Source organism: Protomyctophum parallelum, assembly GCF_964188405.1.
Source record: "Protomyctophum parallelum genome assembly, chromosome: 1".
Taxonomy (NCBI): domain Eukaryota; kingdom Metazoa; phylum Chordata; class Actinopteri; order Myctophiformes; family Myctophidae; genus Protomyctophum; species Protomyctophum parallelum.
Window position 1 is genome coordinate 87,848,247 of NC_139697.1, and position 25,532 is coordinate 87,873,778.

General features: G+C 42.1%; 1 protein-coding gene across 2 annotated transcripts; it reads right to left on the reverse strand.

Annotated features, from left to right (window-relative positions):
* Window positions 1-812: 812 nt before the first annotated feature.
* Window positions 813-24,593, reverse strand: LOC310871411 (unconventional myosin-Ic-like). Of its 2 annotated transcripts, none has more exons than XM_083782902.1 (32): window positions 24,231-24,593; window positions 16,846-17,007; window positions 15,389-15,504; window positions 14,126-14,321; window positions 13,467-13,547; window positions 12,806-12,985; window positions 12,396-12,494; window positions 11,148-11,261; window positions 10,983-11,054; window positions 10,748-10,867; window positions 10,156-10,238; window positions 9,615-9,720; window positions 9,411-9,491; window positions 9,208-9,299; window positions 8,959-9,053; window positions 8,752-8,798; window positions 8,394-8,474; window positions 8,143-8,248; window positions 7,712-7,829; window positions 6,965-7,078; window positions 6,418-6,494; window positions 6,219-6,287; window positions 5,526-5,610; window positions 5,096-5,255; window positions 4,818-4,901; window positions 3,837-3,930; window positions 3,670-3,725; window positions 3,400-3,535; window positions 2,856-2,926; window positions 2,643-2,740; window positions 1,430-1,529; window positions 813-1,241 (listed from the first exon to the last, which is right to left on the reverse strand). In XM_083782902.1, exons 1-32 carry the CDS (start codon window positions 24,246-24,248, stop codon window positions 1,215-1,217), a joined length of 3,138 nt encoding a protein of 1,045 aa, XP_083639028.1. In that variant the 5' UTR covers window positions 24,249-24,593; the 3' UTR covers window positions 813-1,214. The 2 variants fall into 2 exon arrangements, with proteins under 2 accessions (XP_083639028.1, XP_083639027.1); XM_083782901.1 differs by having other exon boundaries at window positions 10,156-10,241.
* Window positions 24,594-25,532: the final 939 nt, after the last annotated feature.

Below are 25,532 nucleotides of genomic sequence, written 5' to 3' on the forward strand. Positions count from 1 at the left end.
GGAGTGAATTTATGCCTCTTTCCTACTACAAGGTATGATTTAGGTCGAAGTTGAGATGAGGACAGTGCGCTGATGTTTATTTTTTATTTCACTCTGCAGATGAAGCATATGAACAGCTCCAGGATGAGCCACATGTTTCCCATGGTGCCAACCGTCTCAAGTGTCCGTGCCCCGAGCCGACAGCCCCCGTCTCAGACGCTGTGGGACAGCCGAAAGGAGGGCTATGTCATTCTGAGGGACCTAAACCTCTACCTGACCAAGATGGCCAGAGACTTCCTCCTGTTGGCCTCCAAACACAGGAACACCCGCAACTCGAAACTCACTGGACACTAGAGGACCAATGCACACAGTGAAATCCTCACCCTTAATTAATTTGACCCAATTGACCCAAATTAGACCCTTAAGTCATGGTTCAGAGTTAATTTAACAGAATCTTAGGATCTTATTGTGCATGCACACAAGCAGACTCAACCATTAATCAATGGTTTTACATTATTTACATTATGCAAAAAATACTGGTAGAATTTAACCGACAGTACGTACAGTACAGTAGGAAAGCAACAGCAATATATATATATATATTTAAGACAAACACAGTTTTGCCACTTTATCTTCATCATATGTGTTGTCCACATTTCACATGGTCTGTGGGGTTTTCATTCTAGTGATATTTTTATATTACTGTATAACTGGCTCTTTTTTTAAATGTTACAAAAAATATGCTACTAGACACAGGAAAATACTTTCCCCTTTCACCCAGGCCTAAAACTATTGGAATTTCCAAAGATACTATATACTATTTATTCATTTATTTATTTATTTATTGATGTATTTATTTATTTATTACAAGTATGTGCTATTTATTTGTGCTCATTGTTCATTTTTGTTATACAGAGTTATTTTATAATACAGAAATAATTTTATATGTGAGCTCATGGAAATGTATTTGCATACAACATTAAATATCATATATCAAGTGTGAGATTTGCAATTGTTCAATTCTGTGCATTTCTTGTGATTTCTTGCAATGTTTATGTTGGCTAAAAGAATGACTGCAGTACAGGAAAAGTGTTGAAATAGTGAATCTTCTTTGTTGTTCAGTGCCGTTCCAATATACTGCGTGTGTGGTTTGATACTATCCGAGCACTTCTGAGCAGCAAACATCTGGTTAGTGAAAGCTTCAGTGGTTCCCCGAAAGACAGCCGGTCCGGCAATCATGTGTTGCAGAGCGGAGGGGCAGTCTGCAAAGTCATTGGACACCGTTAAGACTGCAGAAACCCTTGTAGAAGCGTATTAATTAATATGCTGACATAACCCATGATGCATTCAGATAACAGGCGTTTTCCAACTTTTGACTCCCCCCCCCCCCCCCCTCCTACAGTACCTCCCCTTACGCCACATCATCACATCAAAACAAGCCCAGACTCACCACTAGCAGATGTCCTTTTTTGCCTTTGGCCACCTTCAACTCTGGGCCCCCGATGAAATCAATGATCCCCTCCTTGCCTCGAGCCAGAGCAAACGTAATACTGTAGACCAAAGCCAGAGGAAAAGGGAGCTGTGAGTTGGTCAAAAATAAATAATGACATTAAAAAATACTTTGTCAATTTAGCTAAAAGTCCTTAAAAAGGTATTTGGCTCCAAATGTAAGTCAATTACAGAGACAATGAAACAGGCAATACATAACATACAGTAGCCTATAGACATTAAAACATCAATGACACAAAAAATACACTTCACTATTAAGAAATGCTGTAGTTGCTGAACATTGTGCAGGAGATATTTGTAATGGAGAAACGTACCCGTACATTGAGACTACAATTATTATTATTATTATGTTATTCACTGAGAAATGGGCGAAATGGACTGAATATAGAAATCAACAGGACGACACAGATGATAATAATGATGGACATTCATGAATGGACTGGAATATGTTGCTCATTAATGATGTATACAAACCCTTACACTGTGACTGTAATGTTATGTTTACCTGCAAATAAAAATTAAGTAAAAAATAAATAAATAAATGCTGTAGTCCACACAGTGCATCTCATTTAAAACTGAGGCTGCAGTTGGGATAAAAGGCTTTTAAATGTGCTTGTCCGTGGGACCTTGTACGTTCGACCTAGTGGCAGCTGTTTAGAGCCCTGGAGTGGGTGATTTTTGTTCTGTCTGACTGCTTGGGAGGTAGTGGTCCGTGAGTAGCATCTGTGTATTCCAAGGGATTTTGCGTGTTTTACTGTCAGACTATACCATTGGCTTAGGGCGCAGTCAATCATGACTAGGTCGCTAATAAAAACGGGCCTGTTGTTGCCAGTTTTCACCTGACAAAATTGACTTTACAAAACCTACCTGAAACAGTACTAACATAAATGAAAAAATCTAAAAATACAGATTAGCATGCACGCAGACCAGACCAGACAGACAGACAGACAGACAAACAGACAGACAGACAGACAGACAGACAGACAGACAGACAGACAGACAGTGTAATTTAGAATACTTATGCCTGGACAAAGTGAATGGGAACTTTACTTAAGTGCCTCAAAAGGTTAATGTCAAGCCCGGCCTGGATACATTGCATGGATCAACTAATAACAATATCGGTGTAGAGATACTGCAGTAGGAGAGGCACCCACCTGCCCGGGCTGATGTTGACATGGTTGACCTTTCCGGCCATCATGACCATCTTTGTCACCACCTCAATGACATGATCACACTGGAGCACCACGTCACCCTGGTGGGAGACATAGGGGGAGGGAGTGGGTTTGAGCGAGCAGTATGCAGCAGTTGAGTGCGTAATGTTGTGACCCGGTGTGACCTACCTAATGCTGTGACCCGGTGTGACCTACCTTCTGTTTGTTGTCCTCGTTGGGTATGTGCAGGACGAATATGCCATCACTACGAGAACTCACAGAGATACCTTTGGAAACAGAAGAGCTGCCATGGTCCATTTGCACTCAACAACATCATGTGTGGTCCTATATATCATCAGTCAGTCACTAGAAGGAACTAATGATCTCCCTAATTGACTCGTCTCGTTCTCAAAGTGGGTTCCGGGGACCCCCAGCTCTCCTTGAGGGGGTTCCAAGGGGGGTCCCCGAGCAAAATAAGTTAATATAGCATCAAAATCAGTTCAACCACTTTAACTTTGAAGTTAGCAGATCTACAAGCTAGCTTTAGGTAAGTTTGAGAACCAGTGGCTTATATGACTCAAAGTAGCCATTTAAGATGCTCCTGCTTTATCCTATGACACATGCTTGCAATGATGAGACATACTGTACCACAACAATTTACTATTTAAACCCACGCTTAATACATATAATATATGTGCTTAGGGTCCTCATAAAAAGGTTTCTGTATGGGTAGTACTGTATACTCAGGCCACACACTCACTTCTCAGTGTCATGAAGTCAATCCGCTGCTTAATCTTGGTCCTGTCCACCAACGCGGCGAAGGAGGACGTGAGGAGGAGCTGACGAGGGCGTGGCTTGAAACCCCTCCTGTCATACTTTGTGACCAAAGCGCCATACTGCAGAGAGGAGAGAGAGACCATGACCAGATAAGACGAGGAAGAGTTGCCGTCTGTCTGTTTCTTTGTTTAGTTCATGTCATGCAGGTTAGTGTGTTTATCATAATCCGGCTAAAATACATTTGAATCCCCACCTGGACCTTTTCGTTGCCAAGAGTCTGAACGGCTTTGAGGTTGATCTGTTCACTTTCTAGATACAAGAAGAGAAACCATCGGTTACTTCTGTATAACCGTACTGTATGCGCGCACGTGCGTGCGTGCGTGCGTGCAAGTGAGTGAGTGTGTGTGTGTGAATGCCTACCGAGCCGGGAGCCCAAAAACAGCTTGGCAACACTCTGGGCGTAACATTCTTTCTGCTCCTTGAAGATCTCACTTGCTACAACCTTCTGCTCCAACTGGAAGGAAGAGACAAATTGAATCCAAGGTTGAAACAAAAGGACTTCACAGCTGTATCAAATGAGAACAAAACATGGGAACACATTTAGAGGAGCACTCCATTTTTAACCTTATCTTCCATTTTCGTCACCGCTAAACCCCTTATCCCTAAACTTCTTTGCCTTTGTTTAACCATTTTGAAAAACATTTTTGAATAGTTCAGCTAGCCTCTACATTGACACGTTGTGAGCTTGTAGACTGGCCATTTTAACTATTCAAAAATGTATAAAAAAAAGAAAAAGCAAAGAAGTTTAGGGATAAGGTGTTTTGTGGTGACGAAAATGGAGCACTTAGTGCTGAATTCTATGGCACAATGTAGGTATACTCACTCTGCATCTTATGTGTGGGCTATGGACAGTTCAGAAAGCTGCCTAAATGACATCATCGATGGGGATGCAAAGCTTATAGAAACTACAGTCTTTCTCTTCCTCAAATGTTGAAATCTTGCTCAAAATAAACAGACCTGCCTACTGAAGATGTCACTGGTAGGCAGTGAACCTCTCTCCTCTGAGAAACAGAGTGAGTAGACAGAAATGCAATTTGATAATGAGCATTATCAGGACCAAATACAGTATAAAGATGGGTTGAAAATGGGTAAAGTGGCCTGGGCCGTGGATCAGCAGTCCAGGCACCTTGGCTGGTAATGCAGTCTGGCTGTGTGCCGTGGGTTCGACTCCCGATCCCGACAACCTTTACTGCATGTCACCCCCCCCTCCCCCCCATCTGTCAGCCTACTGTCTATCCCTCCATACAAAATATAAAATAAAGGCGAAAGCCATAAAAAAAAGAAATGGGTGAGTTTGGGTGAGTTTGTTCGTTTGTTAGCCATACTGTAAGTGAGTCCAACCTGCTTTCTCCACTCCGGCTGGATCCTCTTGCAGTATTTCAACACCATGTTCATCATGTTCAACCTCCACAGGTGCTCAGATGCCTGTACAAGTACATAATGTATTCACACAGGGTTATTATATTATAGTTATGACTGAAGGAACGATGATGACAAGTGGGTCAGCAAAGTTGATGTCATTTGTTTCATATTAATAATTACATTATCTTAGAGCAAATACTGGAATTAGTTTTATGTCGAAATCTAACGGCTAAATATGAAATGTATTTTCACTGTACCTCAGTGACAGAAGGAGAGGGCGTGGGCCAGCTTTTGTCCAGCACACTCTTGGGCAGTGTTTTGCGCAAGTTCTTGAGAAAGGAGAAACGCACATGGTCCAGAAAGTAATCGTTTTCTGGACAGTACTCCTGGTGACGATAGATGAAGCCTTTTATGAACCTGAGAAAAACAATCACACCCGTGTAAAGTGAGGGGCGCTCTTATCATCGTACATCATCATGATGTAAAATAGACACTATGCCTATTTGCTCAGACACTATGACGTAAAATTGTCCATTCATTGTTAATGGGAATTTTATGTTTATGTAAGACAAAAAATCGACACAACTAGCTGAATATAGGAGGGGCTAGCGCCCCTCAAAAAAGCACGCACACACACACACACACACACACACACACACACACACACACAAAGTCATATCCCAGCACCTGCGTATCAAGTCTCCCGCCTCTCTGCGCCTCTTGGCTCTTCTACGTGCTCTGGTCCCTCGCCACGCGGATTGGATCACTATCACTACAATATGCACATGGACACACCGGTAAACATTTACCATCATCACACTAGAATGTCAAAAGTTTGACAGACATAAGGATGTAACAACTACTATTTAGCCTATGCACCGGGCGCTGACATCGACTAAATTGTTCAATTTGTGAATTTCCTTGTATTACCTGGATTAACATGATGCCAAATCAATGACATGGACAGACAATTAATGCTGTTCAGTCCCAACGTGGTTTAGTTCATCTATGGGAACATTTTGAAGAGTAGGAAACAACGTCTTATGCACACCTGATCAGCTCAGAGACGGGTGCGTAGACAGGGATCAGACGTATAGAATACAATAAAGTGACCCGCACACAGTCGACACTTGCACAATAACAACAACTTTATTTTGGCATAAATACATTTGTTGTTATTGTGTAAGTGTAGACTGTGTATTTTATATGGATAAATAAGAGTGAAACATGGAACTTGGTGAATGGCCATTATGCTATTATTTGAATTTTGTTATTTTTTATAAAAAACGAAAAACTTGACAGGGAACATCCCAGTAGAAGCATGACAGCTATTAGACAAAACAAAAACAAAATCAAGTTAACCATGCGAGTTGCCCTGACCTGCATTTCTGATGCGTTTGTACTTGGCTCTCTCTCTGTAGCCTCTCCAAGATGTCTGTAGAGTTAAAGCTGTACATACAGAGAGAGAGAGAGAGAGAGAGAGGTTGGTGGATACTGTAATTACATTATTCTGTCACTAATCCATATTATGAAATCCCCAACTCTGTTGCGTTTAATAATCCCTTCCACAATTACTCACCTACAGCTGGCTTTTTGGCTTCTAGTGCATCTTCAGTGGCGAACAAAGTTTTGGGGAAACGGATGAAGATTTTGGACCTGCAGGAGACACGTGAGGTTACCGGTATTTTTAGATTAGATTTAGATTATTATTTCAACAAAACTAACCGTAAGAGACCCAACAATCTATCAGCTAACCGTGGCAGTTTTGGCAAAAAATTATACCCACTGAACAACACAACTTCTTGCTCTGCCATCACAGTACTTTTAGACTAATTAGCTCTGAAGTAGCCTCGGAGACCACAGGCCTTTTAGCTCTGAGGTAACAACAGCTCACCACTATCTCACATGGTTACTGTGTGTTTTCACATGATTTCTTTTCTCCTGCACAATGCAAGCTTTGTTGAGGGTATATATTGTATAGATTTGTTCATTAATCCTTTCTGTGTGATGTTTCTTCTACCCTGCTGTATCTACAGTACTCAATTGTATCTTAACTGCTGTGCTGTATCTGGCGACTGAATTTCCCCCAACGTGAGCAATAAAGGTCATATCTCATCGTATCTTACCTGCCCAGTTTGTACTCTTCTGGTTTGTAGCCTAGGTGTTTGACCAGTGTGGAAACACCATCTGCCAGAACGCCATTCCAGTTGGGCCACGTCTCAGGACACAGCGGTTTGTACCTAAACAGAGGGATAGCTTTACAACAAAGCTCTCAAACTAAACTCATTAGGAAAGCGTTCTCCACATACTCCTCTGTATACCTCGATCATTTCAATCAGGTAGGGCGGCTTCCGGTTGATGATGACCAAACAAGACTTTGTTTTGTACACATAATTATAAACAAGACTACTCCCAGGAGGTACTTGACCATTTTAAACCCTCTTTATTATTAGTTGACCGTGGTCTGTACTTTGTTCGTTCCTTTTTCACTCTACACCAAATACTTTTGTTGAGAATAGTAGATTTGCATGCATGCTCAATATGTGTTGAGCATGTAGATCTTCAGGTCTCTTAATTCAGACATGTACACAGGTGCTGCTGAGAAGAATAATCTGAGTACCACTCAACTCAGATTATTATCAATTCAGACTCAGAGTAGAAATGATTTTATGAGGAAGGTGGAGAGTAGAGGGAGTGTTAAAAAGCGTAAATCAATAAAAAATAACTAAACATTACATTCAAAGCCGTGTTCATTCAGTCAGTAAAATCATTAGTGTTAATTTAACGCATATTAGTGTATGTATGATGGGACCAAATGGACCCATAAATGAACACTGGGAGTCAGTTGGTCATTCAGCACCGTGATGAGTCACCTCTGTAGGAAGGCTTCAAAACGGCGTCTGTAGGCAAAGCCAGCTCGTCTGACTCTGAGGTTCTCCATCAGGCCCAGGTACTTTACTTGGTGTCGGACCAGAACCTCGTCAAACCGCCCTGCAGGGACACACATTATACAACATTCATAGTTCATACCCCCTAAATCCATACATACAAATACTCTCAGTGATAATTTCTTTCCAATCGGAAATGTTTTTTCTTCATGACGAAATCAACACAGAAATGGCTCAGATATGATATATGACAACTTACACATTCATTTGGCACTTATTTTGGGTGGACATACAGAAATACACAAAGGGAAAAAAAATCGCACCCGTCACAGAACAGACCTGATTACAGTACTGTGTCACGCATTGCAGTGGGCAGGGTCAATAAGAATGTGACTGCGTGAGTCTACAGTATATACCTGACGTCTTGCCATCATTTGGTTTGATGCATCGCACGTAGGATGGCTCTTTGGACATGAGTATCTCCATCAGTTTGTTCAGACTGTTCTTAAACTGAATGGCCGCCTGCAACGGAGAGGCGCACATGGCATTAGGATCACTTGTGTGTACAGTATGTAGGTACAGTATGTGTGGGAATGCATAAAGAGGAAGGAGAGATGGAAAAGAAAAGTAGTGCACGTGTGCGACAAAGAGAGAGAGAGAGAGTCACCATTTCGGGACGTTTCTGGTCCGTCACTTCCTCTCTGCGGAAGCACTGGCTAAGGATCTGGTTGTTTGACTGGCACATGACCTGGATAGGAAACCACAAACCACACAAACACAAATTGATCTCTTCCTTGTCTCACAAGGGCAGGCACAGAACCATAGTATCAAAAAGACACAATGCGGCAACAGTACACAACGGTGTGTTTGATCCTTTTGACAGTTACGCACAGATATATCTATATGCATCGTCAATAAAGAGATGTCAATCCAATCAATAGATTAAAAAAAAAAGAGAAAGGGACATGATTGAACGTTCCAAAGTCATGGTGAGTGTACTAGACCTTCTATTTCACTACCCTCACCTCTTTCAGGTTCCTGTTGAGCATATCGTTGTTCTTGTCCAGAAATCCTACCAAGAGAGGAATAAAACACTAGCTTGACACCGAGGAATCAGTGAATCATCACCTGTATGTACCATGTAATGGTTTGCCTTTCATCCAGAGTCCAGACATAATGAGTGTGAGGTTTATGGGAAAGAATAGTGAGGTGAATAGTGACGTGCAGCTCACCGCTGACATTGTAGTTGACCTCTCCAGCATAGTGCAGTAGCCTAAACTCTTCTCTGCTCATCACCCGACGAGTCTTTCCATTCGCCAACTTGTGACTGAAACACACACACATGCATACACATTAGTGCGATATCAGAAGCATTAGCGGCTACATCATAGTAGCGGAGAACGTCTTCTCCGCACACTATGCCAGCATAGTGGCCTGTGTTTTGTGTTCACTGTGAGTGACAATGGAGAGGTGGCACTCACGTGACGAAATGGGCATGACCCCCCAGAGTGTCCTCCAACTTCTCTAAGAAGGAGATGTCACACGCCTCCCCAGGTCTAAGACACTCGTCATCCTGAAAGCCAAAACCAACCACAGTATTGTATCTTTCACCTGCACACTGACAGAGGAGATAATGTAGGAATGCACGCACACGAGTAAACACACAAGGGGACGTGATTCGTACCAGAATGGAGATGATTCCCTTGTGCTTCTCTTCGATTAGGTCGCAAATTATCTTGTTGTCGAAGTACTGCACCGTCTCCCACTGGAATTAAGTGTGAAAGAGTAGTCCTGCGTTAGTGTGGGAAATGCCTGGCGTCCGCTCATCACACGCAGCACCCTCTCATGATGAAACACATGAGGTTGGACCAACAGCCACTCAACTCACTGCTATGCCCTCTGTCTCGTACTCCTCCTGCTCAGACTTGAGGGTGAGCTCAATGAAGAGCTGCTGCAACTTCTCGTTGCAGTAATTGATGCAGAACTGCTCAAAACTGTACAGAGAAAGAGAAGGGGGAAGCATGGAATCATGATTACAATAAATAAAACCAAGAGGGAAAAGCATGGAACCATGATCAAAGTAAAACCGAGAGGGAAAAGCCTAAAAGGACTGTTTTTTGGAGGGTGTTTAATCCACCGACTGACTACAAATCAGGTATACTTCATTTTGGAATATTTAACCCTACAGTACCTTCCAGGAAGGTTTCCATTAATTTCAGTATGGGATGAAAATCAACTTGCATGACATTTGAGTATTCAATACTATTCAACATAGCAAACTTTGTTACAGTGCATACCTCATACAGTATACTGTATGTGGTTTTGTGGTCTGCGGTGCTAAAAACATGCAAAATCACTGGCATGGGTCCTTTGAAAACTAGGCTGACTAATGAAGATGGGAGAGAAGAAGGCAAAAGGACACAACACACCTGTTATGCTGGAGGACCTCAAAGCCGTAGATATCAAGGAGACCGATGACTGAAGAGCCTTTACTGCTGTGGCCCACTTCATCCTGCTTGATGTAAATATACAGTTTTCTGAAAAAGCTATGTTTCTATGTCAGTCGTTCTTCGATTTCTCAAAAATAGCAGATCTATATAGCAGAACACCAAAAGGGGTTCCCGCCCAAAATGGGTTAACCAATTCAGACCCGAGGACACATTATTGTCACCTTGTAGCTTTTAACCACTTTAACCATTATTTTAAACTTTAGCGTTTAAAGAAATAGCAGATAGCAGAAGCCCCGTAGATCTGCTATTTTTTTTAAATCGTGAAAACGTGGTGCGTTTTTAACGTTTTTAACTCATATCTTTGCTTCTGGGGGGGGGGGGGTCCCTGGAACAACATATTTTCAGATGGGGGTCAGCAGTCAATTACATGTATACTTTTGGGGGCTCCTTGACATGAAATAGTTGGAGCACCACTGAGGAACATAGGTTTTTCAGAAAACTGTCATGATTTGAAACATTTGAAACATTTCGAACATTTTGTAGAATCTGTTCTGTAATAGGTTAAGTGTACCTGAAGAGCAAGAGACTTGTTTATCTTCTCCACCAGCCAGGTGAAAGTGCGTCCGTACACAGCCTTGGCTAAGGCATCGCGAGCTGACCCTGCCTGCTCAAAGTTTAGTGGGCTGATCATCTGTATCACACAAACACACACAAAAAAAATACCAAATGCAGTTTAGGACAGAACATCACATAATGTGCTGTACACAAAGCAACTGATAACGCGACAACATCCCAGATATCCTCACTTCCTCTCCTTTGGCGATGAGTTTCTTGTGGGTTAGTGCCTCCCTGAGGGCTGAGCCATCAACACCCAGCAGCTGGAATACAATGACATCAACACATCTGCCGTCAACAACATTTCATTTTGGTGAGCATTATGTGCATGAGAGTACATACGGGACTGTTCCCACCTTCGAGAGATAGTGCATCTGGGTCTCGGTTGTAATGTCAGTTTCTCCGTCCTGCCCTTCGCCGAACTGAACGTTTCCCAGATGCAGAACACTGCCGATGACATTCAGCAGCTCCTGAAATCACAGACATGCAAGACTATTATTAACCATTTCCCTCTCAAGGGCCTTTCAAACGGGAAGCGAGGAACGCACACGTTGTTGCCTGGATCAACGACAGGTCTGCTCAAGAGGGGCGCGACAACGCAAGCTTTAAAAAAAAGCTAAACAGAATCCAGGTCTGGTGAGTCGCGGGGGGCGTGTGCACGAAACGAGCACGTGCGCAACAAATTCACAGGACCGCGCTCACATAAATACGCTTGCGTTGTCGCACCGTGACTTCTCCGCGCAAAAACGCAGGTCTCGTTGAAAATGAACTATAGGCGCGTTATATCGCTTCACGTTTGAAAGGCCCTTTAGAATGTTATGTTGATTTTCAGTATGAAATTATTTTTAGTGCAAGCTACCCACAAATTGCATTTACATTCAAGAATATGGGTAAAACTATACAAAACTATCATTGAATATATATTGAGTGTGTAATCTTTATGTCCTCAGTCTCTTGTGCAAATAAAATAAATATAATATAGCTGCAAACGTTCATAAAATGACAATTAAACACTTTGATCCCTGAAAACAAACCCTACATCCAGACATCCTTCACTAATGGAGTTGGAACAACTGATGTTCAGGAGGAGGAGAAACGCGCATTGGCCCTGCCCTTCATGCCACTCTCCGCCCTCCACGTCAATCTACCTGTCCCCATTTATACCTGCCCAGTACCACCCAGAATCCTCCATGCTTCGCCCGCCTCGCTGCGTCGCACACCAGCCACCTTCCTACAGGCTTCTCGCAACCCACCCCCACCCCTTCACCTCCATAGCAGCTCCTCTCCCCGCTCCCCCCAAAGGAGCTACTACATCCACCTCGCCAAAAGTGGATCAAACGATTAAAACAAAACTCTCTCCTCTCCTTATCAGGTTCCTGCGGGGGATATCATCCATGCGCACCGTAAGACGAACGCCTTACGACGAACGCCATTCGACCTCCTCCCTAAAGACTCCAGGGTCGGCGACCCCCCCGGAACCTACACATCCGCATTCCTTCATCCCTCCTTCATCCCTCCATTTCTTCACTGTCAATAAATTCCTTAAACCTCCCCAATGGCGTGTTTATTCCTACTAGTGAAATGGCTATTGGAGTGTTTCTGACCTGCACTTCTTCCTCTGCGAAGCCGATAACAGGGAGGGCCTTTGTCACAGCTTTCCAATCCTTCTTGTCATTTATGGAGCTCACTCTTGGACAGTTGCCCTGATAAAAACAGAGTTATAGCCATGTACTGTAGTACAATATACTTATACATGATTACTGCATACATGATAAGACAGACTTGTGTGAAGTGAGGAGCTCTTATCATCATACATCATCATCATCACATTCCGTGCATTCCGTGCTCACGCTCTCTCACACACACACACACACACACACACACACACACACACACACACAAAGCTGTGCATAGGTTAGCGCCCCTAAAAAAAAATACAAATAAAAAGAATAAATTAGCACACTTGAAATACACCTACACATGCACAAACATGCGCACACACGCACGCACACACCTTGACCAGGTAGTGGTACTTCTGAGGGCTTCTCTCGAGGTGTAAACGTGTCAGCAGCTCGTCGTCTCCTCCCTGCAGCAGCTGGTAGAAGATGTGGAAGTTCCTCTCTCCGTGGTTCTGGTGCACCACGCGGGACTTCTCCAGCAGGTAGTTCAGGATGTGACCGCCCACTGGTGCCCCCTAGGGGACGTGAGGGGCAGATGGAAGGTTTTGGTGTGCATTCTACAGTATCTGCTGCAACTGTTTGTTGGAACAGTTATCTGTATAAAATAAAATAAAATAAAATAAAATAAAATAAAATAAAATAAAATAAAATAAAATAAAATAAAATAAAATAAAATAAAATAAAATAAAATAAAATAAAATAAAATAAAATAAAATAAAATAAAATAAAATAAAATAAAATAAAATAAAATAAAATTAAATTAAATTAAATTTAAAAACATTCGCACACCAATGGTGGCAAGCTCACACTGACCAACTCATTGGAGGCAATGTAGGGTTCAGTGTCTTGCCCAAGGACACTTCGACATGTGGACAGGAGGAGCCGGGATTCGAACCGCCGACCCATGGATTATTGGACGACCTGCTCTACCTCCTGAGCCACAGCCCTGTGATTTATATGAGGTGATTTATAAGGAGTCTATGGAGGGCCATTTACCTTAAAGTCAAACTGGACATCCATGTATTTCCCAAAGCGACTAGAGTTGTCATTCCTCAAAGTTTTGGCATTGCCGAACGCCTGTGTACAGAAAGACAGGAAATTGTAGAGAGGAAGCTGATGTAAGAAGGGTAACAATAGAGTGATAAAATCAAATAATCAGAAGAAAGTATTTGAAATATTTGGCAACGAATGACATGGTAATTAATATAGTTGTGGATGAATTACATACTGTAATGTTATACGGTAACATTAAATCCTTCGCCTGAACAACATGACAGATTATATGTTAAAGTTGTTAAGATGTTATAGCAGTGGCGTGCAGATAGACAAATGTGACCTTTTGAAAAACCTTTTTTGCACAGTATGTGGACCATGGTGACATTGATCAATTCTTGATAAAAAAGCTTCTAATATATTATTTAGGCCCCAAAATCTATAAATCTCACAACCGGACGCTTCCACTCGCTGCACAAGGTGCCCTTTTTTCCACTTGAGCACCTGCCCCTCTAAATGTCTGTGCACGCCACTGTGTTATAGACATCACTAGATGCGTATGTGCGGTGCGTGCGTGTGTGTGTGTGTGTGTGTGTGTGTGTGTGTGTGTGTGTGTGTGTGCGTGCATGCGTGTGTGAAAGCATGCGTGTGTAGTAGTGTACCTCCAGAACAGGGGTAGACTGCAGCAGGCGGTCACCAAGAGAGGCCACGTTAGCAGTGCAGGTGACAACAGCATAGTACAGTAGGATCTTCTTGGAGGCTTCGGTCTTTCCGGCTCCACTCTCCCCTGAGATCAGGATGCACTGGTCTCTCCTCTCAGTCCTCATGGCGCGGTAGGTATTATCTGACACAGCGTAGCTGATAAAACATATAGCAGTGATCGTTTAGACTAGTCATTAGTCCTACAACTACAACCTATCTCAAACCTTACACCTAACCTCCCACGGGGCAGCACACCTAAACCTAACCTTAACCCATGTCTAATCAATGACTAGTCTAAACTAAGTATGCACCCCATCATCAGTTTCATATTTACACAGATTAAATTATCATTATAGGACTTTCTTTGTGTCGTTTTCCTTTCTGTGAGAACACAGAACAATGTCAAACAACTTGGATGAAAGCTATGGTGTGCTATGGTGTGAGAAGAGAAGCTAAGGGTTTCTAATATGTCAATGCATGAGATTAAGAAGATTGATAAAGTAGCCAATGGCATAAAAATGTACCTCACTACAAAATAAGTATGATGTTTATGTATTTATGTTGTCCTAGGATGATGGCATCAATGCCTTACATGCCCCGTCAAGACAAAAGAAAAAAAAATTCTCCCCTTCCAAGTCCCAATTTAGTAAAGCCAATTCCCCAGCCTCTGGGTACAAATACACAATATTGACTCAGCAAATACATTGTAATAATTGTGAATCATTTATATGATTGAATTGTATGCCCAGAAAGATCAATTTAATGAAACATGGTTGCTGATGACCCCATCTCTTTGTGTTCCATTAAAGTAGCTGGAACTTATTTTCCCATGTTCTGGGAATGCTTCCCAGGGGACCACATTCTGGAAGATGATTGCTTCGAACCTCTCTGAGAGGTTTGAGATTACAGTGACTCACTCGCCTGTTACACACTCATCCCACATGATGAAGTTGGTATCGTTTCTTATAATTGCAATATCTGATATAGTAGCCTTCCGTATGAATATAAAAACTCACTGTATACTGTAAGTACATTCCTCCTATGATGATCATTTCCTAAACACTTGTCTAAAGTATTACACCTTCAGAGACAGTCACTGTCTCTTTGAGTGAATGCACTACATATTGCATGAGAATCCCTGTCAGAAGCAGGCCTATAATGCCTAGATTTATATGATCTTTTCTATGATCTTCACATACAGTACGGGCTGAAAGATTACTCACATGTGAGGCGATATCTCGTAGAAGCTGACACCTCTGTAACGCTCCATGTGTTGCTTGGAGTAGATCTCCAGATCTTTGTATGGATTCACCGACACCAAAACTGAGCCAATATAGGTCTGAGGCAAAATATATGGACACAGGAATACGGTATTCACCTCGACAGAAGATATGAAAATACTGTATAATCAAGAGCAGTGGTTCTCAAACTTTTCCATGTCAAGGACCCCCAAATTATCCCCATCCCCATATGTATATATCACATTGTGAGATGTAGATTGTCCTCGAGAGAATAATACATAGTGGCAGTGGGCACTTCAGGGGAGACTATACCCAAATAAAATATACTGGAACACTCAACTGGTCTGCACGTGCAAATGAGTCAAACGGATTTTACTCTGAGGAAGTCGCACGTCAAAACGCCAGTCACCTATAAAATAACACGTGCAGACCAGTCGAGTGATTCAATCCGATCCAATCCACTTTATTTATATGTCTGTAGCCTACTGTAGCACGTTTCAAAACTCAGGGTTTACAAAGTGCTGTACAGGAAAAATAAAACCGATTACACTATAGCTACAACGCAGAAAAACAACATGCACCATGGAAAAATAACATGGAGAAACACAAACGGGGTTAAAAGCCAAGGTATAAAGGCGAGATTTAAAAGTCTCGATGGAAGGGGCCAATTTGACGTGGGAGGGGAGCACATTCCATAATTTGGGGGCTAGCTACAACAGCTATTGTATTTGGGTAGTCTCTCCTGTAGTGCCCAGGTATTATTCTCTCTCATTCAAGTTGTCCCTGGTGAGCACCGACGAGCCCTTCAACTAGTATACGCATCATGATATGAGGTTCACGATGCGATTTTTCACGATATGTTTAATGATTTATCTTCCCCCCAAGCTTTTTTCACAAATTTTATTTAACTACATTGCAAAAGTAGCATTACTTTATTTCTGTGCAACAACTGTAAACATGCTTTCATGTTTAAACCTATCTCGAGTTAACATTTCTTCTTTTCTTTGATGGCATCTTAGGATAGATGTAGACCTATTTGACAGTGCAGAAACATAATTGCCTTCCTTGATGTATTAATGAGCATCAATAACGACCATCACAGTCACAGACACATGATACAGCTCCCCTCTGCAGGCCTCCACTACTGAAAGTGACTGCATGGAGTCTGTCTCATTTCTCTCCAAAAGCATGTGAAATTGATGGAATATGATTACAGCTCACATTTCATATCACACACTAGCCCCCCTAATTCTTAAAAAAACATATATATATCGATATTAATTTTTAATAAATCGATACATATCGTCGGGATATAATATCAATATATATCAATATACGATATATCGTTACATGCCTAGTGGTTACAGGAAAGACCCCTGGGAGACCCCACTTTGAGAACCACGGATTAGGACAAACGGTGATTAATGTTAATATATTACATAGATTAGGTTCTCTTTGAAGCGCCGCCGCAAGTTCTCTATGAAGGCTGCCTCGCTGGTGAAATTCTCCAACAGCACGAAGTCCTGCACGCCCACCCGGTCACGTGCGGTCAGAGCACTCTCCATCACCAGACGGACTCTTCCTTCAGCACCCATAGTCTCCTACAGGACGAAAAAGAACAACAAAAAGAGGGGACATGGTGGTCAAAGTTCAGCCTGATAAATCTGAAAGAATGATCTCACATGCTAAAAATGTACAACATGCAACAGAAAAAAATGTTTTGCAAAAATCTGCCTTCTGGTGGCGTTTTGGGGCAAAGGTTCTGCTCTGGCATTCAAGGAGTGTGTCTGCACAGATTCAGATTGTTCGGTGCCAGAGATGAACTCTCCACAGACACACCACGGACGGACAGACTGACGGATGGACGGGGCCTGGCAGAGACAATACATACAATACTGTTTTTATGTAGAATAACCCATTAAAACCGGGAAAGCATCTGTGTCATTTTAGATTTAGCCTATATACGCAAGGGTTTAGAACAGTGGTTCTCAAAATATATATATATATATATATATTATATTTATTTTATTTTATCACAAATCTTCTCTTCAGATGGGGTGGTGGGGTCACAGCCAAATACATTTTGGGAGTCCTTGGTCCGGCCAAGATTAAACAATGTAGACATTTACCAAATCTCAACGGTAAACAGAGCCCAGGCACTATTGTGTGATAGCTAGATAGTGTTTAAGATGTATGTGCAGTGTACACAGGCTTTTAATACCAGGCAGGTTCTGACCCATTCCCCCGGTGTGTGTACATGTCAACCCCATTGTGATGGCAAACATCAAAGAGCAGACAGGAAGTGATTGCCAGTCTGGAAAGTGAAGGTTTTCGGATAAGCTCAAATTCTCAAAAAGTATTACTTATTTAGACGAACGTATGAGGACAAATGTTACATGGTCATGAAGCATAACTGCGCACACACACACACAAAAACAGCAAAACATTATTGCACTTACCATAATAAAAAATAGGTAAATATCCAGCTATAAGATTCAGTCCGCTCTCTCTCTGTTATCGGTGATCATTAAAAACTTTATTTCAAACGTCCCTGAAGAAAGAGAAGTGGAACAAAGGGACTACAATTCCACATGGACATGTTTTTATACTAAATACACAAGCCTCTCAGGGGTCTCATTTGGCCGGTTAAGAGCAGGCAAGGGGTCGTTATCTCTGAACATTAAGGGATGGAAAAGGCTTGGAACAACAAGAAGACAACAGTGGAAGTGAGCCAACAAGTAAGACGAGAGGAAAGGACATTTCCACTGTAGCCACTCCTCTACAGTACACGCTTCCTCACCTTGGAGTATTGTTCTTCCACTATTGCAGGTGGCTTTCCTACAGCGGGTGATACAAAGCCCAGTCAGACTTTCCAACGGATGGAACTAAAGAATGTCGGGGCCGAGCTTGGGACAGGGTATACAAGAAAATGTGTCCATTCATTCACACAATTTTACAGCAGTTACTAAATACAATAGAGCCATACTGCAGCCCAGAACCTTAAACTTGGTTGCGCATCGACACACACACACACACACACACACACACACACACACACACACACACACACACACACACACACACACACACACACACACACACACACACACACACACACACACACACACACACGCTTGTAGATCGGCTATTTTCATAGTGCAGAGTATTAGTTGACACAGATACTTTGTTCTCAAACAACTTCACAGGAAGCTGTCCCAAGGGCCACAAGATATTCTTACTTGGGCCTCAACACACTGTTGCACCATCATTTTATGATTTCAGTTCGCAAGTATTCTGGTACATGACATGCCACAGTAAATTGCGAATTAACTTGTCAGCAGTTCAGAGCCGAATTAAGCAATATTACACGAGAGGGAGTGGTTGAACGTCGTTAATGCACGCCTGCGATGCAGGGCGAGTTCCTAAAGCAATGCAGAAGTGACGTTAAACCACCCCCTCGAGTGTAATATTGCAATTATACAAAACAAAATGAATGACAGATGTAGCCACTATGGCAACAATGTCCCAAGAAACTAGCTAGCAGAGCCACCGAGTATGGGAGAACAGAGCAGCTGAATTCTTCGTTTTGATTAGCCGTTCCATGATGCTGGTTTGAAGCACGGCTAGAAGGCTGTTTCAACCAATCAGATTGCTTCCTCGAAACAACCCGTTGTATAATGTCTGATATGGAGTCTCAAGGTGAGCACAGGAAAAGCCTCCTACCTTCCTCAAAATTATCTGCCGTCAGCATCATCTTCAATTACTTCATTATCATCTTCATTTATTGTAGGCAGCAAGCCACCAAGCTCTTACACCAGGGGTGGGCAAGCCTTTCAGGCACATGATCACCCAATGCCACAGTGAAAATCACTATTGCTTTGTGTTATATGACCTCAGCTGCCTGACTCAGTGACAAAACATTTATCTGCATAAGCATATTGATAACCATGACATCCATCCCATCGGAGGGACTGACTGTACGTGCAATATGATATGATATGAGATGCATGCAGGTTCCTGCTCATTCTGTTCTTCTTTGTTTCCATAATCTGCTATGGACGTCATAGATCCACTGGGCCTCATGCGCCAATAAATTCCTAACTTACCTCTGACATTTCTTCCTAAGTGAATTCCTAAGAGAAGTCCAGTCAGATTCATGAAACGTTCTTAAGTAGGCAGAATTGTTCGTAGGCTTGTTCTTATGATGATGAATCCAAATCCTCGTAACTTGAAGGGGTGTGCCAGTTCATTCAAATTATCATAGGTAGACGCCCCACCTATCTCAATTAGCATCCTAATTACCATAGGGAACCGCCCCACCAATCCCATATAAGGCATTGGGAATTCACTTTCCTACCTGCGTTTGACCCAGGTGGGTGCGGTTTTGCATGACTCCATGGCCTTGCCTGCAGTCACACCTGTGTGTGATTGCAGCACACATAAATCACAGGGCCTCACACACAGAAATAAAGTTGAGTGAATGAATTAAAGTCAAGAATATCCAAACTAAAGTCTAAATATAGTGGAACACCAGACTCCAAACATTACAAATCAATAGTACTGTGGAAGTATTGAAGTGAACAGAAATGTTCATATTTTCAATATTCATGAATGTATTTTATTATTTATCTCACAATAGTCAACTTTCACCACTAGACATCAATGTAAATTTGCTGAAATTAGCATATTATCCATATGTCATGTTCTGAAGTAGTGGATAGTATAGTGGATATAAAACATTTTAGCACTGGAGGGTGGATATGGAGGGGCTTTAAGGCAGCAACTGCTGCTTGGTATGTAATGCATGGGCGGAGCTTGGGGGGGTTCAGGGGGTGCACTGCACCCCCTGAAAAATAAATAAATAAATAAGTTTTTTTTTTTTTTTTTTTCTTTTTTTAACTTTAATACCTTCTGGCTTCTGACTGTAGTTTGTAATCATCTCTCTTATCATGATATGATGACTCGCTGTATGGCTGTAGTGCATGTGTGTGAGCTGCTGTACTACCTAAATAACTCATTTTTAGGGGTTAGGGCATTGTAAAAACGCTAAAATAATAAAATAAAGGTTAAAAAAATCGCGCGCGCACGCACAGCGTGCGCGCGGGTGTCGTTGGCCAAGCAGTCGCACCCCCCAGCGTCAACTTCAAGCTCCGCCTATGATGTAATGGTGAGGAAATAGGGGTGTTGAGGGTGATATGGTGGTGCAAGGGGTGGGATAGGGGGGCTTGCAGGTAGGAAGCTTACAGGAAAATGGAGGTGGTGGCTGTCGGTATATGGGGTGGGGGTGTATGGGGGGGGGATGATGTCGGGTGGGGTGGGGGTTATGTGGTGTGTATGGGTTTGTTTGGGTTGGGTTGTAAACTCTAAACCAGTGGTTCTCAAACATTTTTATCAAAGTGTTTCGAAAATAGACGATCTACAAGCTCAAAATGGGCAGTAATGGGACGAGTTTGTGAGCTTGTACATTGTTAGATTGTAGAAAAATGGGATTAAAGTGGTAAAATGTTCCATATTTTGCTGTGGACTGCCTGGAACTTCTTCAAGGACCACTTGAGGTCCTCAGACCAAACTTTGAGCATCATGCAGAGGGCGCTGTTTTTCCTTTGTTTTCAGATTGCACTTAAGAACAAGAGTGCTCCACAGTGTGCGTAGATTCTGTTCTTACCTACGAACAAATCACAGCTAAGAAAACATTGAGGGGTCCCAAAACCTTCTTAAAAACGTCCTAAGTGGGTCTAAGAACAAATAAGCAGGAACAAAAAGCATGGCAATACATCACATACATAAAAAGTAGTTATCATGAAACATGCGTAAGCTAAGAACGTAACAGTGGAATATCTATATAATGAAACTATACATATAAACTAAACTATACTATAAAGTGCTATGACTACATAAAATGCAATTCTAGTGCCGTCTACATACTGTAACATGCTATAAGTCTGTATAAAATGCTATCTAAGTCTACATAAAGTTCTATCTAAGGGGCTAGGTTAACAACTCAATAGATCGGTACGGGGTGGAGTGAAGGTCCAGAATGCATCTGTTCGGTGCGCAATACATTCAGTGTTGTACCTGTGCCATAAATGTAGCCTAATGCCAGAGCATTTCAGTCTTGAGATTTATATTAATTTTTCACAGCTTTTGTCCCCACACGTCTCAATATTTGCCATTGACAAGGAATGGAGAAATTAGACTCAAATATGAAATTAAATGGCATTGACAATGACGGGAAGATGTAGACAAGCAAATCGGCTAACCAATCACATAAATTCAGTTGTTCATGATGAGATGTATGATGATGCATAATAAGAGCGCCCATCACTTCACACAGGTGTGATTTTTTTATAGCCAATTAGGAGTGCACAGAAATCTGGGAACCTATCAGCAAAAAAGGAGGGGGAAAATCCTTTGAATTTGCAGAGCTCTGAATCTGTCATGATAGATTAGGTTTACGATAACTCTTTCTATTCTAGCACTTAGTTTAAAAAAAGGGGGGGGGGGGGCAGTATATCATCACAGTTGGTTCAAAATGAAGTTGTTAAGATTTTTTATTGGGTCTATGAGAAAAGACCACATTACCACCCTTATAGAAATTATTTTAGGATGCATTTTAACTAAGGTTTTATTATACAAGTTAAGATATTAAAAGGAGTAGCTCCAATGCCTGTCTCTGAACGTTTAACGCCATGTAGGCCTAGTGGAACATACTCTATAAGCAAAACCTCTATAGTAGATTAGCAAATAACAGGCACATTATTCAATGTTTCCATTAGCACATAATTACATTGCTAAGACAAGTGCGACAAGTGCGTGCAATGCGGGTGCGGTCTATTGCCTCAACTGTCAAAACAGATCCCAAGTATAAATAGTTTTCTTATGTAAATCATTGCAGTTCATAAGAAAACTATTTATACTTGGGATCTGTTTTGACAATATGCACACCAGGCTTGTCAAAGTCTTAGGCACATGTACACTGCCTACTGTAAATGATTCCTTTGCCTTTTAGTCGCTCTGTTCAGTTAGTTATATATTTAAGTATTTAAGGATTGTGTCCCTATTTTTGCCTAGGCAAAGAATTATAAAAAAAGAAAAGAAAAAAGAAATATTTAAAAATAGCAAAAGTAGCAGATCTACAAGTGGTACAACAAATGGTACCATGATGAGTTTTGACACATTTTAAATAAGGCTTAACCCATTTAGGACTGAGGCTGGACAAAAGGGGTTCCCGTCCAGAAGGGTCAAAACACCATAAGGGGTTCTCCTCCTGAAGTGATCGAAATGTATTCACATTTTGCCATGGGTAGTGCTGGCAGCATTTGAATAGGACTAAAACAGTAGAACGGTAAACCAAGTAGATATCATACTACTCTACTCGTGTCAACTCAACTTGCATGAAAGTTTACATCCAAGCGAATATTAGATTTTCATCATGTTATGAACCTTCTTGAACGCTCTTGGACGACAGTAGTGAACGTTCACCAGTACATTCATATTTAATGACTACACATGCAGCCTGTCACATGCTTAGAAACCATAGAAACCCCACTATCATCACAAACAACATAGGCTACTCCACAAAATCTAGAACAGTCGTTTTCAGGACACACCAAAGGGCAAATCTAAATCTCGAGGCATACCTGTAGTCATATCGGTGCAAAATAACCTCTATAGCATGTGCTATCACTCTTATCACTCTGTAGACGTTTTTATGTATTCACTAATGCCCAAATTAAATGTTTAAGCCTAAGCTCTGATCTATTTCATACTTCCAAATTGTCCAAAAATAAATTAGCACAAACAGCAGATTTACAAATGTGTAGATCTGCACAAATGTGTAGAGTTTAGTATATAATTCATAACTTTTTGTTTTGTTGTAAATATTGCAATAATAATGTGGTTATCATAAAATCCCAAGGGCAACATTGTGCCTCAGCACACTTGTACAGAGTATAATTCTCAGAGAAATGCAGGGATAAATGGATAATGGGAAGCAAAAGTCTTTATAAAGGCTGCCTGCTGTAGTTAACTTGACTGCAAGACTGTGAGTAATACATAAAAGCCTCAGGGTACGCAAACCATGCAGCCTTGTTGTCATTCAACTGTTCGGGCATGTTTGTACAGTACAGAGTATTTCACTAAAAGAGAGGCTTTTTATTAACAAGCTTTTGTGGACATATCCTCAGACTCAGAGTATATTTAAGAGTGTAAACATGTACCCAAATGGGTGCTTACAGGTCCATTTGGGTCCATTCAGAGGGTTGTACGCTGCACCACTCTGAGAGTTAAATGAACACTGAGGGTTTTACTGTGCAGATGACTACAAGGGAACCTCCGGGGGTTGTGTTTACAGAGGTAGTGGCAACCGGCCGAGAGTCTAACCTAACAGTGGGGCTTGGCTCTGAGCCCCATGACTAACCTCGCCTGGACCGACTACATTCACTTTGTCTTCCTTATAAGGCGTGGTCCACCACTCTGTCCCCAGACGAGCTTTCTGCAGCACCACATCTGACTCTTCTTCTCCACCATGATAGATGTGTGAGTGGATATGGTGGAAAAATACCACGCCTCGCTTTGCCTCGTGCATATAAGCCAATATATATATATGCACATTGAGGTTCAAGTCAAGACATGCATAAAACATTATGCACATTCTGTTATCATCCGTGGTGCCTCGATGAATGGAGATTTCAAATAAAATTGGTGGCATTAAGTTAGACGGCAAGTTAGACTTACTTTTACTATACACATTACACTCTAACAAGACTCCAGTAGTCCAGTCCAAACTACTGTATGGGAGATGAGATGTTGATCAGGATCTTACCCTGCCTTGGTACCTCATCCTGTCCCTTTCCTCCTGGGCGTACGATGAGTCGAGCAGGCCGTTCCCTCTTGACTCTTCGGCCGCTATCTCCTCATCAACCTCTATCCACGAGCAACACAATCAGACGACTTATGTTTTCCTCCTCCTCTGGTTGACGCGTGCTGTGCTTCTTTCAGTCTTGTGTCTTTCTCTCCCTCTCTGTGTGTCTGCCTGGTGTCCCTGTGTGGAGAAAGTGCACCAACTCAAGCAAGGCAGGAGCTCTCCTTGTTTATACGTTATGGTCCCATTGACAGGTCACATGAACGATTGTCTCTCTCTCACCATTGCTCTCTCTCTCTCCTTCTGTCTGAATCACTGCAAGAAACAAGGGTAGCAACTCCACACACACACGTCACACACTTGGACATGAGAAAGAGAGAGAGGGAGAGAGAGGGGAAAAAAAGCCTAAAGGGAAAGTATGCTGAATGCAAAAACAAATAAGTGCCATAGAAATGGGGGGAGTTAAAATGGTTTGGAAACATTTGCTAACTCGGGCCTGAAATTGCTATCATGTAATCAGCAATACAAAAAAGAAAAACAGAAATCACATGGTCTATGTACATTCCTTCTTTTCGCTTCCTCCCTTCGTCCTTAGAGAGGACGTCCCCCCCCCCCCCCCCCCCCCCACAAGCTGAGGCAGATTCATATTTGGATGAGAGTTAACACAAGTGCCTTGCCAACAGAATGAATAACTGTGGCATGTCTCTGCTGTTGAAACAACTCTTCATAATCTTTATTACAAGTAAGACGCGCAAACGCGTGAAGCGAACGCAGCTCGTGTGTGTGTGGTTGTGTGTGTGTGTGCTACAGCTGCGCCCTGTGTGTGTGTGTGTGTGTGTGTGTGTGTGTGTGTGTGCGTGCGTGCGTGCCACAGCTGCGCCCTCTGGTGGCGGGCCGGTGGTGTAACAGCGTGACACACACACACAGCGTGACACACACACAGACACTCAGCCCCTGCTGTCATAGTAAGTGGCTCACTGCGTTCGCAATTACCATATCAGTTCACCGCACCAACATGATGTGCAACGAATCAACATTCAATTACCTCCAATTGGAGCAAAACTGTGATTAGACCTCCCGTTACTTTCTCTTAGTGCTAACGTCGCTTCGTAAATATAACTAATTAAAATATATACTGTACTCTTGAGACCAGAGCAGATCTCAATCCAATTCTACAGTTAAGGCTAATTTATATTTGAACATATTCAACCACGCTGCTCGCTCGCCGATAAGCAACAGTTTCTTTACAGGCACAGCAGCTGC

Bases quoted from the DNA above. Each gene is read 5' to 3' on its own strand.
- LOC310871411 (XM_083782901.1), bottom strand. The intron at 9,721-10,155 runs GTGTGTTGTGTC...TTCTCTGTACAG, and splicing joins GAGGTCCTCCAGCATAACAG to TTTTGAGCAGTTCTGCATCA. The intron at 7,079-7,711 runs GTGACTCATCAC...CCCTCTGTTTAG, and splicing joins TTTGAAGCCTTCCTACAGAG to GTACAAACCGCTGTGTCCTG.